The 16,400-nt window shown below is 46.4% G+C and overlaps 1 protein-coding gene across 7 annotated transcripts in view; it reads left to right on the top strand.

Moving 5' to 3' along the window:
• Positions 1-16,119, top strand: part of TMEM150C (transmembrane protein 150C) — a 75,983-nt gene extending 59,864 nt beyond the window's left edge. For 5 of the 7 annotated variants that reach the window (XM_047719684.1, XM_047719679.1, XM_047719686.1 and 2 more), the window contains 7 exons: positions 150-239; positions 1,053-1,106; positions 1,223-1,255; positions 1,768-1,835; positions 8,872-8,999; positions 11,727-11,904; positions 13,888-16,119. In XM_047719684.1, coding sequence (XP_047575640.1) covers positions 160-239; positions 1,053-1,106; positions 1,223-1,255; positions 1,768-1,835; positions 8,872-8,999; positions 11,727-11,904; positions 13,888-14,096 — 750 coding nt within the window. In that variant the 5' untranslated portion in view covers positions 150-159 and the 3' untranslated portion in view covers positions 14,097-16,119. The remainder of the gene's footprint in view (positions 1-149; positions 240-1,052; positions 1,107-1,222; positions 1,256-1,767; positions 1,836-8,871; positions 9,000-11,726; positions 11,905-13,887) is intronic. The other 2 variants (XM_047719683.1, XM_047719682.1) reach the window with 2 other exon arrangements.
• Positions 16,120-16,400: the final 281 nt, after the last annotated feature.

The following is a 16,400-nucleotide window of genomic DNA, read 5'->3' as shown; positions in this document are numbered from 1 at the left end:
ACTGCTCAAGGGATTTCCACGAGCATAAGTGGCAGTAATAGATTTGGATCATAGTTTCATAAAATACAATTCTTTTAACTTCCTTCCCGCCCTGAAAGGGTAAGGTAAATTTCTGCCTTAGTTATTAATGTCTGTTCATTTTATTTCAGTGGTACAGGCATGGATGGGAAGAAATGCAGTGTATGGATGTTTTTACCTCTTGTATTTACTTTGTTTACTTCAGCTGGATTATGGATAGTGTGAGTATTCTCTTAATTATTTAAGGACTTGGGTGCAGAGTAGATCAAAATGTAGTTTTGATAGTGTAGGGCATAGCTATCTAAGTGTCTTTACAAATACTTTAAAATAATGTTTACTAATTCGACCTTGCTAAAGTCCCCATTTGCCTTCCCTTCTTCTATTACCCAAAGTAAATAGCAAGAGTGAGTAATAAATTACGCCAAGCAGATAGTGAAGAATACGGATTTTCTTTTGTGTTCCCATGTTCTTTCAATAATGAACGTTCTATAAACTGGTGATAGGGATTCATTATTTGCAAGATTTGCTCATTATTCCCACTTGCTAAAGATTCCATTCACAGTTCATTGCATCGTTCAGAGTGACTGGGGTTGGTATGTTTGTAAAATGGGTATCGTTACATTTTAAGTCTCGGCTTATCACTAAAGGATGCCCACACTGCTTATTTCAAGGCCAATTCCCTTCCAGCAAATTATTTTAGCTCCCTGAAGTTGAGAGAGGTGGACACACTCCTGAGAAACTGGACAATTTGAATTCTAATTTTAGTTTGCTCAAAGTTATCAGGTCTTATTTCTTTGTTTTCCAGTTTCCAGATTATAATGATTACCATCAATTTGGCAGGGTGTCTTGAAAACTCAAGAAATAGAATTAATAATCACATTTGAACTTTAAGGAGCTGAGTGATTTATAGGTAAACATGATAATAATACATAGAAATAATGCATATGATTTAATGTGGCTAGTCTAGTAAAACTGGGAAACAAATGAGTCTTTAAAATTTTGTTTTATAAACTTTCCTTGTTCTTTCTTCACAGATACTTTATAGCTGTGGAAGATGACAAAATTTTCCCATTAAATTCAGCTGAAAGGTAAAATCAGTCTCTGGGTAATTCATTGTTATCAATGGATATAACAAAACTTCTGCCACTGGTGATTAAACTGTGCACAAATGACTATACTTTAATCCATGTTTCTGGTTTTCCAGGAAACCGGGTGTGAAGCACGCACCTTATATAAGGTAACTCAATAGCCCTTCTAATCTGTTGGATGCTAGGAGAAGTTGGGAGAGTGATTTAGTTTGGGCTACTGGGTGGCTTACAAACAAAAATTTGTTTAAAAATTTGTTTAATTTTATTTAAATAAAATTTAAAATAATTTTTAATAAATTTAAATAAAATAAATTTATTTATATACAGCTTGGGTGGCTGGAGGTCAAAGATTAGGGCGCCAACAGTCAGGTCTTAATGACATCCCTCTTCTGGGTTGTAGATGGCCATCCTCCCACTGTGTCCGCCCATGGCAGAAAGGGGACAATATAGCTCTCTGGGATCCTTTTTATAAGGGCAATAATCCCACTCAGAAGGGCTCTACTCTCATGACCTTAGTATCTCCCAAAGCCCCTACCTCCTCATCGCATCTCATTGAGGGTTGGGATCTTGACGTATGAATTCTGAAGGGACACAGGCGTTCAGCCCGTTGTGGGTGACAGGTTTTCATATGGTGATAATGAAACACGACATCATTTTCAAGTATTGCAGGTGACGAGCCCCCAGCAAGCTGCGTGTTTAGTCAAGTCATGAACATGGCAGCCTTCCTAGGTAAGCGGGCTGAAAGAGGGCTTCATGAGCTTCGGTAGCTTTCTTTTTTATTTTAAATCCTTCCAAACATCAAAAGCATGGTGGGCTTAGCGGTTAATTTGGTGTTGTATCACGTCAGTTATGCTAATGCTGGCTTTTTGTTTCGAGGGTCTTTTTCTCATACTTTCGGGTTCACCCTGCTTACCTTACATCTTCTCTTCCCCTTATCATCTTTATCATTTCAGTGTATCCTTGACATTATGTTTTTTGCCACATGAAATACTATGAGATTGTCATAAAATTCCCACATGAGAATGTAGTGTGGTGCAATACATTTGCATTAAAAAGAATGTATTTCTTCACTGGCAAGGATGACAAATGCATAGGCTTTGTGATAAATATTGACGTGGAGACACTGTCTTTAAATCCCCAGGCCAACATGAACATGGGTGACGCGGTCTCCTGTACATATATACACATACCAAGATGGTAAACGGAGATGTAGGTTAAAAAAAAGAAGAAGAAATCTTTGGTACTCAGGTCTGGTCCCCGTTCCCTACTTTCCCTTCAGGGCCCAAGACCATCATTTCATATCATGTCCCCTTTGTTCTGTGAGTGTTTCCTTCCGAGGATCAAAGGAACCAGCCATCATCTCTGTCCCTTTCCACTTCCCCCTCGTATACCATCTCCCCAAGACCAATCTCCTCAGAGGGTCAGCTAATATCATCATTTGCATGTTGTAGGGGATGGGCCAGTGACAGCTAAATTTTTCAACAACAGTTTTCTGGAAATAGTTCTTTTGGATGGTGAGAATTTCAGCCTTGGTAGCACCTGTCCCCCAAAGAGATGACCTGTTATTCTATGTAGAACGCCATCCCAAAAAATCCTACTCATTCTTAAGATATTTTTTAATGTTTGCTGTAGGAAAAGGAAAGACCTATAGAAATTACTGGAAAATCAAGGGAGATGGTTGGTCCAATAGGCAACACGGGCACAATCTTAGAAGGCTCAAAACATGAGAAACATGGAGAACGTTCTGCAGGAGGCCCAAAATGCCTCTCTTGAACCTGTGGAGTTCGATGAGAAGCACACTGGGGGACTTGGCTACAGTTACTTAAGTTCCTCTCTGGAGCTAACTCTGTGTGGGTCAAAACCTTTCACCACCCAGGTGTCCCCAGAACATAGCCCATTTGCCTGAGCAGGAAGTCTTCTGGAAGGCATGGACTGCCAGGCCACCACTAAGGAGGAGGTCAGCAACCCTCATGCCGAAGTTGCTGAGTCTGGAAGAAGCTCTCCTTGTCATGCCCTTGGTAGGCAGGATTTTCATGTCCTGGCTATTCCCCAGTTCTGGAAAAGGCGGTAGTTGCTACAGCTGACACATACTTGGGTACCAGTTCAGTCCCAGCCAGTCAGGTTTTGTCTTCCCTGCCGTCAGCCTCAGCTACCACGAGGTTTAATTCTCACTTTTTTCCCCTACTCTTGACACCAAGGCCTAACTGACTGCTAAAGAGCTATTTGCATTTAAGAGAACACAAAGGCCAGAGAGAGAGAGAGATTTCTTGAATCCCAGGGTCAGGGACCTTTCCCAGTTTGCCTGCAGTCATACCACGTAGGCCTGAAGGTTGGAACCTACTCATCATATGATCTTCCCCACGGGGCGCAGTAATAACAATAATTAATAGCAGTCATCCATATTCCAGGCACAATGCTAAGTGCTTTGCAAATACCACCTCATCTACTCACAAGACACAGGAGACTGTCCTTATTAAAAAGCTGTCACAAGCTGTTTGTCCTCCATTTGGGCTTTAAAGACACCAATGAACATGCTGGAAGCCACATACTGCTTCCTTCACGTTCTGAAGACAATATGATATTTCCCCATAGTCTTTAGTGTGTACTCTTCAAAATGCCAATTTGCACAGCTCACAAATGTATCCAGTTATAAAGCTTATGATTAACTAATTAGAAAAGCATTTCCAAAAACAAAGTAATGAAAACCAGCTCCCCTCTTCCAGATGACATTCGTCATCATCTGACCCGCTGGTCCTCCCATTCCAGCAAGAGACACTTAAGCCCTTACTAGCTCTCGCTCTGAGGTATTCTTTATTATCTTCTGTCATTTTTGGTGCCATCTGGTAGACACAAGACTGATGAAGATTAGTGTACAGTGGGAGGAAACTAACAATTATTTATCAACCCTGGGAGTGAAAAAGAATCCATTTACTAATGATTCCTGCTCAAAATGGAGGAGGCTTCGTCTTCCCAGGCCAGTCCCTGCTAGACCTCAGACTGTTGCTGTAGACAGCATTACTGGCTTTAAGGACAACCCGGACTGCCTATAAGTCGCTGCTTTTTGGCAGCCATCGAGATTTACAGATGAGTCAGGGCAGCATTTATTAAAATCGCTAGCAAAGATCTTCTGTCATTTGATGTACTGATCAATGACCGAACTCAATTATTTTCTTTACGCAATTAGTTATGCACTTTGTCCCGAATCCACATTTTTATTCCCCACCCCGGGAGCAGGTGGGGGAGGAGACCTAAGACAAATTTCTCGAAAGGAATAATCTTTTCTGTCTGTTGTGAGGATAAAGCTGATAGCGGGATGATTTCTGTCACCAACAGCAGCTGCTACCCCCCCCCGCCACTTCAACGAAAACACATTGATTGCCGTGTTCTACTGCAGTCATAAATAGGAATTATTGATGCATAAACAATAAAACTAAACAAATGAAAAAAGCATCTGGCCAGGCACCAGTTTAGTACTGTGAGGAAGAGCTGCTATTTGGGGTTTCAGGTTTAAAAGCCCAACCAGGAGTGCTTGGCTGGCTTGGTCAGTGGAGTGTGGGACTCTTGACCTGAGGGTTGTGAGTTCAAGCCCCACAGGGGGGGCGTGGAGCCCACTTCAAAAGCAAATAAATAAATACAAATAAAGCTCCAGTCAGCCTCACAGTAAAAAATTTAGTATAGGAAATAGGCAATTATTCTACTTTCTGTGTTCTCTTAAAATATATAATAGGGGATACTTATATAGCAAAGGACTATTCCAAATACCATAAACAACAGAAGAGTAGGTTTTAATAATCTTTTCTAAAACTGTTAATCTAAAAATTTCTTTTAGAGATTTTATTTATTTGACAGAGAAAGAGAGGGAGAGAGAGAGCACAAGCAGGGGGAATGGGAGAGGGAGAAGCAAACTCCCCACTGAGCAGGGAGCCCAATGCGGGGCTTGATCCCAGGACCCTGGGATCATGACCTGAGTGGAAGGCAGACACTTAACCAACTGAGCCACCCAGGTGCCCCTAAAATCTAAAATTTTTAATGAAACTAAAAGACATATCTTCTGATCAGAACATTAATGTAGTATAAAATTGGTCAGCATATATAAAGACAGCTTTGAAATCATCCCACTACCCTGAAGTCTTTTTCAAGCATGTATATTTAAATCACTACTTGGTTGAAAAGGACTTTGTAACCAATAATCTGAATCTGCCTCCATTAAACCTGCTAATAAAACTGTTAAAAGGACCAGAAGCTTATACTCTCCACCTTAAAACTTCAATTAGAATCTTTTTTTTTTTTCAGTGCAGCCCCTATGATCAGCATGGGGCCTGAACTCACTGAGATCAGGAGTCACATGCTCCACTGGCTGAGCCAGCCAGTTGCCCATACAATCTATCTTTAAAGGAAAATTTGCCTAGTCAGAGCTGATTAATAATGGTGTTAGTAGGTAAAGAGGGCAGAGTGTGGTGTTTGGACTGCTGTTCTGGAAGTTAGGACTGTTGGGTTGAATTCATGTCTTCAAATAGGTTTCTGTTTCCTGCTTAATTTCATCATCTGTTCATGACCAGATGATTTATCATAATATTACAAGGGGGAAGGCTGGGACCAGATGATGACACATGTCCTGTGTTTACTAGGAAGAAATTAGTAGCACAGAATATGGCCACTGACCCTCTTGCTCTGGGAACAGGGAAACAAACTGACCAGATAGGTCAATATGGAAAGCCATCTGTGTCTGCTTCAGCAGTAGGTTAGGGCTTAAGCCAAAGTTCTAGTACCATCCTATCCCCCCCAACCTAAATGACATCCGGAGAGCTGTTAGAATAATACTTTCCACTAGTCATTTTAATATTTTTAAGTTGTTTTTAAATATTTTTATTTATTTGGGGTGCCTGGGTGGCTCAGTGGGTTAAGCCGCTGCCTTCAGCTCAGGTCATGATCTCAGGGTCCTGGGATCGAGCCCCGAGTCAGGCTCTCTGCTCAGCGGGGAGCCTGTTTCCCTCTCTCTGCCTGCCTCTCTGCCTACTTGTGATCTCTCTCTCTGTCAAATAAATAAAAATCTTTTTTTTTTTTAAGATTTTATTTATTGGGACGCCTGGGTGGCTCAGTTGGTTAAGCAGCTGCCTTCGGCTCAGGTCATGATCCCAGCGTCCTGGGATCGAGTCCCACATCGGGCTCCTTGCTTGGCGGGGAGCCTGCTTCTCCCTCTGCCTCTGCCTGCCATTCTGTCTGCCTGTGCTTGCTCTCTCTCCCTCTCTCTCTGACAAATAAATAAATTAAAAAAAAAATCTTTAAAGATTTTATTTATTTATTTGACAGAGAGAAATTGAGTACAAACAGAGGGGGAGCAGCAGAGAGAAGCAGGCTCCTTGCTGAGCTGGGAGCCTGATGCTGGCCTCCATCCTGGGACCCTGGGATAATGACCTGAGCAGAAGGCAGCTGCTTAACTGAGCCACTCACTAGTCACTTTTAAAATAAATGAAATGTGCTATCTGGGTATTTTGTCATTATGTCCTAATATCCACACACAATTAATAGCAAGTGTCTCCCATGGTGCCCTGTGTTGAGGCTTCTGGTCTTAATCTAGTGACTGCTTTAATCTGATCACTTTGTGTCAGAGGGCTTATGTGAAATTTCTTCTGTCTGCTTCTTCCTCCTGTGCCCATCCTAGAAAGCAGAAGAAGTTGTGCTGAGTTTTTCACCCTCTAGGATACTTGTTGTCATTATTACTAGACATCAGATATATCACAACTTCTAACTAAGTCCTTCAAACCATTAGGTTTGGACTCTTTCAACTCAAGTGTCATTTATAAATTCTATGAACTCCAGTGGGAATTAGATAAAACATAAATATACTAAAAGCTAAATCAGAGCTGAACAATCTGCGATTTTAAAAATTATGGCTTACTGCTATTTTGTTTCTAAAATGCAAATCTTAACCAAGTTGTATTCCACTCTTGGATCAGAGATACTTGGAACTGAAAATCAACTTGCTGAGCTTAACTTTGCAGCTTGAAACCTATGACATTCAGCAGATTTAGGAAATGCAAATTTATAGACAAGTTTTCTTTATTAATGACTCCTAATAGGGCCTATAATAAAGATAAAAGGGACGCCTGGGTGGCTCAGTTGGTTAAGCGGCTGCCTTCAGCTCAGGTCATGATCCCAGCGTCCTGGGATCAAGTCCCACATCGGGCTCCTTGCTCGGCAGGGAGCCTGCTTCTCCCTCTGTCTCTGCCTGCCACTCTGCCTACTTGTGATTTCTCTCTCTTTCTCTCTCTCTGACAAATAAATAAATAAAATCTTTAAAAAAAAAAAAGAAGATAAAAACTTTTAGCAACTAATTACCTATTTAATTGCGATATAAATAGGATAATTCTTGAATTTCTAGTCATCTTCCCTGTTAAACCTTAATGTCAGAATAAATTGTCGTAGGAAGTAGAAAGTTCATTTCCTTATATGTAGATATAATTCATATTAGCTGCAAGCACTTTTTCCTCTTATTCAAAGACTAAACTCCCCAGCTTTTTGTAGAAATATGAAAATACCCCTGCACTAAGCAGTTAATAAAAGGGGATTCTTATATTCGTGGCTTGAGTATGTACTGTCCTGAAGATTACTATTAGAAGTCAGGTTTGAGGCATGCCTGGCTGGCTCAGTCAGAAGAGCATGTGATTCTTGATTGCAGGGTTGTGAGTTCGAGCCCCACATGGGGTATAGAGATTACTTAAATAAATAAAACCTTAAAAAAAGAGTCAGGTTTAAATCTAGGTAATTCCTTCAACCTTTCTGATTCTCCCGTAACAATCTGCTTCAAAAGATGGAGTGGTCTTCTAAAGTAAGTTAACATCAGGGCGCCTGGGTGGCTCAGTTGGTTAAGCATCTGCCTTCAGCTCAGGTCACAGTCCCAGGGTCCTGGGATTGAGCCCCACATAGAGTCCCACGTTGGGCTCCCTGCTGAGCAGGGAGCCTGCTTCTCTCCCTCTCCCTCTCCCCACCCTCATGCTCTCTCACTCTCTCAATAAAATCTTTTTAAAAAATAAAATTTTAAAAATAAAGTAAGTAACATCACTGAAGAATCAAGCTTTCTTAATATAATCAGCTAAATCATTACTGTAACACCTCTAAGTTAGATCAACTATCCTTGTCCTGACAGTGGACACCTCCACTGTGTGTCCAGTGGACACACAGAATTAGAGGGAGGAGGGAATAAACCAGCAATCAAGGGATTTGTACACTTGCCTTGTCTTCTTTGTGTCCCCAGGAATGATTTCTGGCACAGGGACCAGCCGCCGTGTCTGGATGTGGATCCTGCCTTCTTCCCTGTGTCTTCCTTCCCCTAACTGTGAAACTAAAGGGGCGGTGAATTCATGAATTCCGAGCCATGGCTTGTCTTTCTCCCTGTCATAATTGTTGCGTCAAGGCCTCTGCGATGTTCTCCTAAGCCAGTGGGTTGTGGGCAGACCTTGCTTTTGAGAACTCTGAGAACCACCCTTGTGGCAGCTCTGTCATCCTTGCACCCCTCAAATAACATACAGCACGGCCGCTTCAGCTCCTCTCTGCCTCCCTCAGGACAGGCATAATAAAACATCCAAATAATCATAAGCATCACGTGAAAAATTTCTTTTAAAAGCTATCTGCCATTTCAGAGATGTAAAACTGCACCATGGTGAAAAGTTTAGTTTTGCACATTGGGGCTTCAGAACTCTGCCTCTGAGTCTAGCTGCATGGTTTAGATTTTTAAATGATAACCTTTTTTTTTTTTTATCCCCAGCTCTTGTGGTAGCTGTTCTGCGCTTCATACAACTGAAACCCAAGGTTTTAAATCCATGGCTGAATATTAGTGGATTGGTGGCGCTGTGCCTGGCTTCCTTTGGAATGACCTTACTTGGTAATTTTCAGGTACTTCATTTGGCCTTTTTCACCTCCTTCTCCCTCTTCGCCTAGAGGATGGTCATAGCCACTGATTCTGCATGAATCTTTTCAATAATGCTAATCGTGCTTCCTAATAAGCACAGATCCTCCAGCAGTCAGTCCTTCTGGTCTTCGCCCCTGTGTGCCTGTGTTCACGCCGCACGTGTGAGGGTGCTCCCTCTGCACTGGGAGGACAGCACAGCTCCGGGGAGAAGTAGCCTCTGCAATCGCTGTATATCTTCTACAAAGGATTTCAAAGTGCTTTACTCTTTTTCTCAGAACAAACTGTCTCGTAATGGAACTTTCTAGAAAACGAATAGGATCGTGGCCTTTCTAAAATTAAACACTGAACATCCTTTTTGGATGAAAGCTCACATTTCATATGAGCAAGCTCACGTGGGACTCAAGTTTGAAAACCAGAATTTCTCTAGAACACGTAAGACTTGTATAAAGATCTCCTAGTGCTAACTCTTCCTCCCAGACGTTTAGAAGCCCAAGGTTACAACATTTAGTAATAAGTTCCCTAGGGGCGCCTGGATGGCTCAGTTGGTTGAGTATCTGGCTCTTGATCTCCGCTCAGGTGTTGATCTCAGGGCCATGAATTCAAGCCCTGTGCAGGGCTCCACACTGGACATAGAGCCTACTTTAAAAAAAAAAAAAAAATCCCTTGCTAATATCATCATCTGCCTCTTGACTCGAACGACTCCATCTGTAAGACAGACGAGGAGCCCCCCTGCACTGGAACAGTTCCCCTGGCTCCGTTCTCTTCACACTGTCCTCCAACCTGTGTTTTATACCCTAGTGAGAAACTTCCTCCATCCTCACACCTCTCCTTGTCTGTGGGGTAAAATCCAAATGGCACAGGCATTCAAAAAAATATGGTAGTGGATTTTCTAAGACTGTCTCTTGTTCCACCCCTCAGTCCTGATAATTCATTATATCAGGATAACTCGTTCCCCAGCATTCCACCTGAAACAGAGAGGCAGTGGAATAATGAGTTTTGAATCAATGGGCAATCCCACTCATTGTTCTACTACTCTAGGCCCCATCCCATATCAAGCCAGACCTGAGTGGCTGTGCCGGTCTGTGCTGCAGGGACTAGCATGTTGTCCAATGCTCACTACCAATTCTCTCAACCAGGGCCTGGATGGAAGTTACTGAGGGGACTTTTCGGTCTTTCCTGAAGTCCAGAGATTGGGTTGTTTTGGTGAACCACAAATACTCAAAACCATGAGTGATCACATGACATATGAAGAACACTTTCTAGAAAATGTACAGAGAACACACAATAAACAACACCTTAGTTGCCTGTGAGGAAACCAAGTGGCTAGCGTATGGGATGGGAGACAGACTTTTCCATCTGTACTCCATCATTTTTTAAAGTTTGAACCATGTAATTATATAATCTATTTTTAAAATTAAGTTTAAGATAATAAATGAATAGACTGTGTATAGCATGGAAAACCAATTTCCTAAAAATAAAATTTAATTTGAGGAATTGTTATTTTTTTTTAAAGATTTTATTTATTTATTTGACAGAGAGAAATCACAAGTAAGCAGAGAGGCAGGCAGAGAGAGAGGAGGAAGCAGGCTCCATGCTGAGCAGAAAGCCCGATGTGGGGCTCGAACCCAGGACCTGGGATCATGACCTGAGCCGAAGGCAGCGGCTTAACCCACTGAGCCACCCAGGCGCCCCGAGGAATTGTTATTTAAAGTAAGATCCGGAGCACCTGGGTCGCTCAGTCAGTTAAGCGTCTGCCTTTGGCTTGGTCATGGTCCCAAGGTCCTGGGATCAAGCCCCACATCGGGCTCCCTGCTCAGTGGGGAGCCTGCTTCTCCCTTTCACACTCCCCTTGTGTTCCCTCTCTCACTGTCTCTGTCAAATAAAAAATAACACATTAAAAAGAATATATATATATATATATATAAAATTGCTAAAGATGTTTTAAGGGGGCAGTGTGTGTGTATATATATATATATATTTTTTTTTTTTTAGATTATTTTATTTATTTATTTATTTGAGAAATAGAGCACAAGCCAGGGCGGGGGAGACAGAGAAGCAGGCTCCCCGCTAAGCAGTGGGCATGATGCGGGGCTCGATCCCAGGACTCTGAGATGATGACCCGAGCAGAAGACAGAGGCTCAACTGACTGAGCGCCCCAGGCGCCCCAAGACCACTGCACTTAAGCAAAAGGGGCCCGTGTACTTTCTGACATCCGTAGGCGATGATCTGGAGTTCGCGTCTGTGACGCTCAAAATGGAATCGCGAGGACAGGTGTCCTTCAGCCCGTTCAGTGCGTGAAAGGGAGAGTTCGGACACGAATGTCCGCTGGCGGGTCTGCGAGTGCGGGGAGCTCTTGGGTGGCAGCTCTCTCATAAGAGGAACACTCCGCAGCGCCCCGCACCCCGCCCTGCCCACCGCAGCCAGGCATGTTCCGTCCGTAGCGACGCGGTGGTCCAGGCGTCGCCCCATGTGGAGGACGCAGACCCCGACGGCCCCGTCGCGGCTGTCACGGCTCCTCCTGCGCCTGCGCACGCGTGCGGGAAACGGACTCCCGCGCCGCACGCGTGCTCCGAGGCCTGGGGCGGCCCGTCTGCCTTCAGGCCCGAGAATACACGCCAAGAGCCGGCGACGACGAAGGCCCGCCCAGTCCTCCCCGGGCGGACCCATCCCTGCACGTCTCCCTCTCACGCGCCCCCTCTGCCCGCCCCCAGCTCACGAACGACGAGGAGATCCACAATGTCGGCACGTCCCTGACCTTCGGCTTCGGCACGCTGACCTGCTGGATCCAGGCCGCCCTGACGCTCAGGGTGAACATCAAGAACGAAGGGCGGAGAGTGGGCGTCCCGCGCGTGGTGCTCGCCGCCTCCGTCACCCTCTGCGTGGTCCTCTGTATCCTTTCAGTGCGGGGAGAGGCCGGTAAGCGCCCCGGGCGGACCGTCTGCGTGTGACCGACGCCGACCCTGAGGGCGAGGAGGACGAAAGCGCGCGGCCGCGTTCCTCACCCAGAGAGGACGCGGGGAAGCGCGCGTGACGCGGGCTCCGGCGCCTCCAGATCCTGTCTGTGGGGACGGCATCCCCGTGACGGAGGGCACCGGATGCGCAGCGAGATGGCGGCGGTTTTCCCTTCCCTCTTAAAACAAGGTTAATTCGCGACTTGATTAAGGCCGCGGTTATTTCGCGTCACTTAACTGGCAAAAGGAGAACGCGGCCGGCCTCCCGCGTCGCACCCTGGGAACCTCCCCCGCAGTCAGCGGCGGGCTGGGAAACCGCGAGAAACCCCGCCCAATCCCGCGAGACCAGTCCAGCGCGGGGGGGGGGGGGGGGGGGGGCGGTGACCCACCTCCCCGCTCGTCAGTGTTCACTCCAACAGGGCCTCCCCCGCCACCCGACAGGAAGCGAACAGGGTTCCTAGCTGGTGGGACGGGGAGCTAAGCCGAGGACGTCCGGCACGTGGTCGGCGACGCTGATTAAGCAGCACGTGCCGGCGCCACTGAAGCCCTTTCCGAGGCTCCGCTCTTAATCCTCGTGTGACAGCAGTAGGCACAGGCCACGCGCTGTGCGCCGGGATCGCGGCTCCAGCTCAGGCACGGCTGGAGCTCTCGCCGCACCCTGTCGCGTGGGGGACACGGGCGGTGGCTCGGAGACGCCGGCAGGTACCGCAGCTCGGGGCCTTCGCTTCCTCTTTCCTCACGAATGGCCGCTTGCCCGGGTGTTCGAGGTTGTGCAGCACCTCAGAGGACAAGACCGGGAGAGTCCAGCCGGGAACGGTGCTTCGGCGGCCGCGTGACGAGGTGTTCCGTGAGTGACAGGTGAGACTGTGCTGCGGGCATGAGAGGCCCAGCCCTTCCCCCGCGGCTCCCGCAGCCCTGCGCGGCCGCGGTGCGGAGCCTCCCCCCGAGGACCAGCGGAGGCTCGCATCAGTTCGCATTTTCAGCGTCTACCAGCCCCGCCCCGTCGTTTCTGAGCGCTCGGAGCCCCGCTGGGTCCTCGGGGCGGGGGCGGGTCCGGGCCTTGTGCGAAGCCGCAGCCGCTGCACCGGCGCCTGCTCTCTGCAGACTACCAGGTGCCAGTGTAAGGCCTGTGGGCAGCGCTGACTCCGGGAGCTTCTGTGTTTCCTGACGAACGTACTTAGGGCCTGGCCCCTTGGCTCCGGACTGTAGCCTTGACGCCTCGTGTCCCCACTGCCACCGCATGTTGCGGCGGCGCGGCAGCGCGGACGCTCCTCGGAGATCAGGTCGCGGAGCCTCAGTCGCTGTCCTGACAGGGAGCTGGACAGAAGGAAGACGCGCCATCTCCGCGGTGTCAGGAGCTTCGGTGTCGGTCGCTAGTGATTTCGTGTGTTCGGGACGGTTTCTGCAGGTAGAACGATGACGGCGAATCCACGGCCACACGCACTGGTCTTTAAAAACATACATTTATTTTTCTGGCCGACTTTTTTTTTTTTTTTTTTTTGAATTGTAATCCTCTGGCTAACCTCACAGATTATTAGGCGGCGGGAGAGCTGCCTGCTTGGCCTGGGAGTCGGAGCATTTGAATTCCAGCTCTACCGGTTAACACCTCTGTGACCGCAGGAAGGGTCCATTTGGGCTCAGTTTCCCCATTTTTAAATGAACCGGTGATAATAGGGTTGCTGTGAGGATTAAGTTAGATTTTTCATGCAAGCCCCTAGACACCTGTCCTGCACGAAGGCAGAGCTTGGTACTGTGAGTTCGAGTTATTCATGCAGGTGGCGAGTTCAGCAAGCCGTCAAGCCGAGTTCTGAGGTGGGGGGGGGGGGGGGAGCGAGACGTTCTTGTCACTTGTCCCTGTCCAGAAAAGAGCCCAGTTTCGATGCGGCTGATGGGGGTCCTTTCCTTGACTGCTGCTCCCCAGATTTCATCCTCATGGCCCAAGGCATCCACATGTATGCGGCCCGGGTCCAGTGGGGACTGGTCATGTGCTTCCTGTCTTACTTTGGCACCTTTGCTGTGGAGTTCCGGCATTACCGCTACGAGATTGTGTGTTCCGAGTACCAGGAGAATTTCCTGAGCTTCTCCGAAAGCCTGTCGGAAGCTTCTGAGTATCAAACCGACCAGGTGTAACCCGTCAGCTTCTCCTTGCCGGTGAGGTGGGTGCGCTGGGGGGAGGAGCCGGAAGGACACACCCACGGGACTCGGTACAGAACCTCTTCACACATTTTCCACCCACACGTTCATGGCCACATCTGCCAAATGAGCTTTTCAGGGCAAGGTATGTCTTTAATGGAAAAGCACAAGCCCTTATGTGTCGAAATACATGCTGTTACACTGAAAACATATGCACGACAGAGCCAGAAGCCTGTGCATGATCACTTCTCCTTTCCCTCTCTCTCCCAGTTATCCCTGCTGTTCTCATTCTCTCACACGTTTCAGACTTCGTGATCTCCCTGCCACAGAGTAGGGCGGGCCAAATGTAACACGGGAATAATGCCAACTCCCAAAGTGGCCTTCAGATCCAAAGGGCTTGGACCCAGCTCATGAGGAAGTTCTGAATCTGGCGCTCAGACTCCTGAATGGACTGCGGATCATCTGACTGGATGGAAACTGCAGTGATGGGACCCCTGTAACCCATGGAAAGGTCTGGGGTCTGGAACTTAACTCCTTTCACCATGGTTCGGTGGTCGGCCGTGTGGAGTCAAGGAGAGGAGTAGGCTACAAGCCCATCACCGTGATTTGGACTTTACTGTGACTGAGAACTATTTCCAAATGTGAATATTTGTAGGGGTGTGGTCTGCCAGGCATGGGACAAGATGGGGGCAGTGAGGGTGTGGGGTCGTTTTTGCTTCTGTAGTATGCTATGTACAGCTTTTGTTTCATAGTTCATAGTTTGCCTTCTTTTTTTCTTTAAGTAACTACCGTGGGTCTCTTGAGGCCCATGGACAAAGAAGATGTAGGCCAAGTGCAAGAGCTAAGCTTGTTTTGGGTTCAACCATGATAAAAGAAAAAAAAAAAAAAAGGTGACCTGCAGGCTTCATTTGCTGCTTTTTAAAAGGTTCAAAGCTAAGAAAATGTTCACAGAAAAGCACAAAGAAATATTTGTGGAGGTAATAAAAAGAGCTCCTGCTGGACATTTATAAAAGGAGTCTTAGAGTATCTTGTTACAAGTCCAGATCAAGGGAGAGCTTCTTAACATGTATCTGTAGCTCAAATTTAGTATTTGATTGGGGCGGGGAGGTGGCTTAAGGGCTTTTTCATACTTGGGATTTATAGAAACCAGCTAAACGATCACCCCTTCCCGCCCAAAACCGGCACGGCTGATCCCCTGCTGCCCAACATACACTTTCCACCTGCACAGAGTTTAAAACGCAAACTGGAGGCCTCGGCTTTTGGGGCCGTGCTTCATAAAGAGCAGAATTCTAAGTTCAAAATGCCCTGCAGTGGGCCATGTTGACAGACTCTCCATGAATGCACTTTGTTTCAGAAAGTCCCCAAATGTACTTCCCAGGAGCCTGGGACCTCATGGAATGTAATGTGAAAAACGCTGTTTTTTTAATTCAACCCAGACTTGGACTCTTGAGGAAGGGGTTCATGACTTTTCATCTCTGTGTTTCTCTCTGCCTCCCAGCACAGTGCCTGGCACGTATGGGTGCTGAACAAATGTCTGTTCAATAGAATGACTGGTAGTTTAAGAGCAGGAGAAAGGAGTACCAGAGAAAGAGTCATAGATGAGCGAGCAGATGACTGTTTCAAGCAAGCAGGAATGGAAGAAATCCGAGAGTAGGAGCAGATGGGGATGAGAACCCCTACGAGGGATACGTGAAATGTGAGGAAAGAATCAAGAAGCCGAGAACATTCTGCTACGAAAGAGGCATCTTACTGTACATAGTCCAAGGTGACATTTATTATTTTTGAATACTGCTTTTGGGTTTGTTTTTTCATTTTTATATTTTAAGAAATTTTAATCAGAAAACAAAGACTTATGAAGTTTTCTTTTACTCTGCACAATCCAAATTAAACAGCTTTTGGTGATGCACTGTATACTTTCTTAAGTATATCTAAATAGCACATTTTAGCAGAATCAAGCAGTGACTGGCATTATTCATTGGGATCTGACCACTAAATAAAATTCTTTTATGCAGAATTATGATTTGTCTCTTACACTAACATTTCTTCTGTAATATTGATGCATGTGTAAAGGCCATCAGACATTCTGCGGAACATACACTGCAGTGGGTGCCTTGAGGCCTCAGTCAGTTAAGCCTCTGACTCTTGGTTTCCCCTCCGGTCATAATTTCTCAGGGTTGTGGGATGGAGACCCTGCTGCAAGGCTCTGTGCTCAGTGGGGAGTCTGCTGGAGGTTTTCTCTCTCTCTGCCTCTGAGCCTCCCCCTGCTGACACGTGCCAAAACAAAAAACCTAACCAGAAACA

Source organism: Lutra lutra, chromosome 2, assembly GCF_902655055.1.
Source record: "Lutra lutra chromosome 2, mLutLut1.2, whole genome shotgun sequence".
Taxonomy (NCBI): domain Eukaryota; kingdom Metazoa; phylum Chordata; class Mammalia; order Carnivora; family Mustelidae; genus Lutra; species Lutra lutra.
This window is presented reverse-complemented; position numbering and strand designations above follow the sequence as displayed.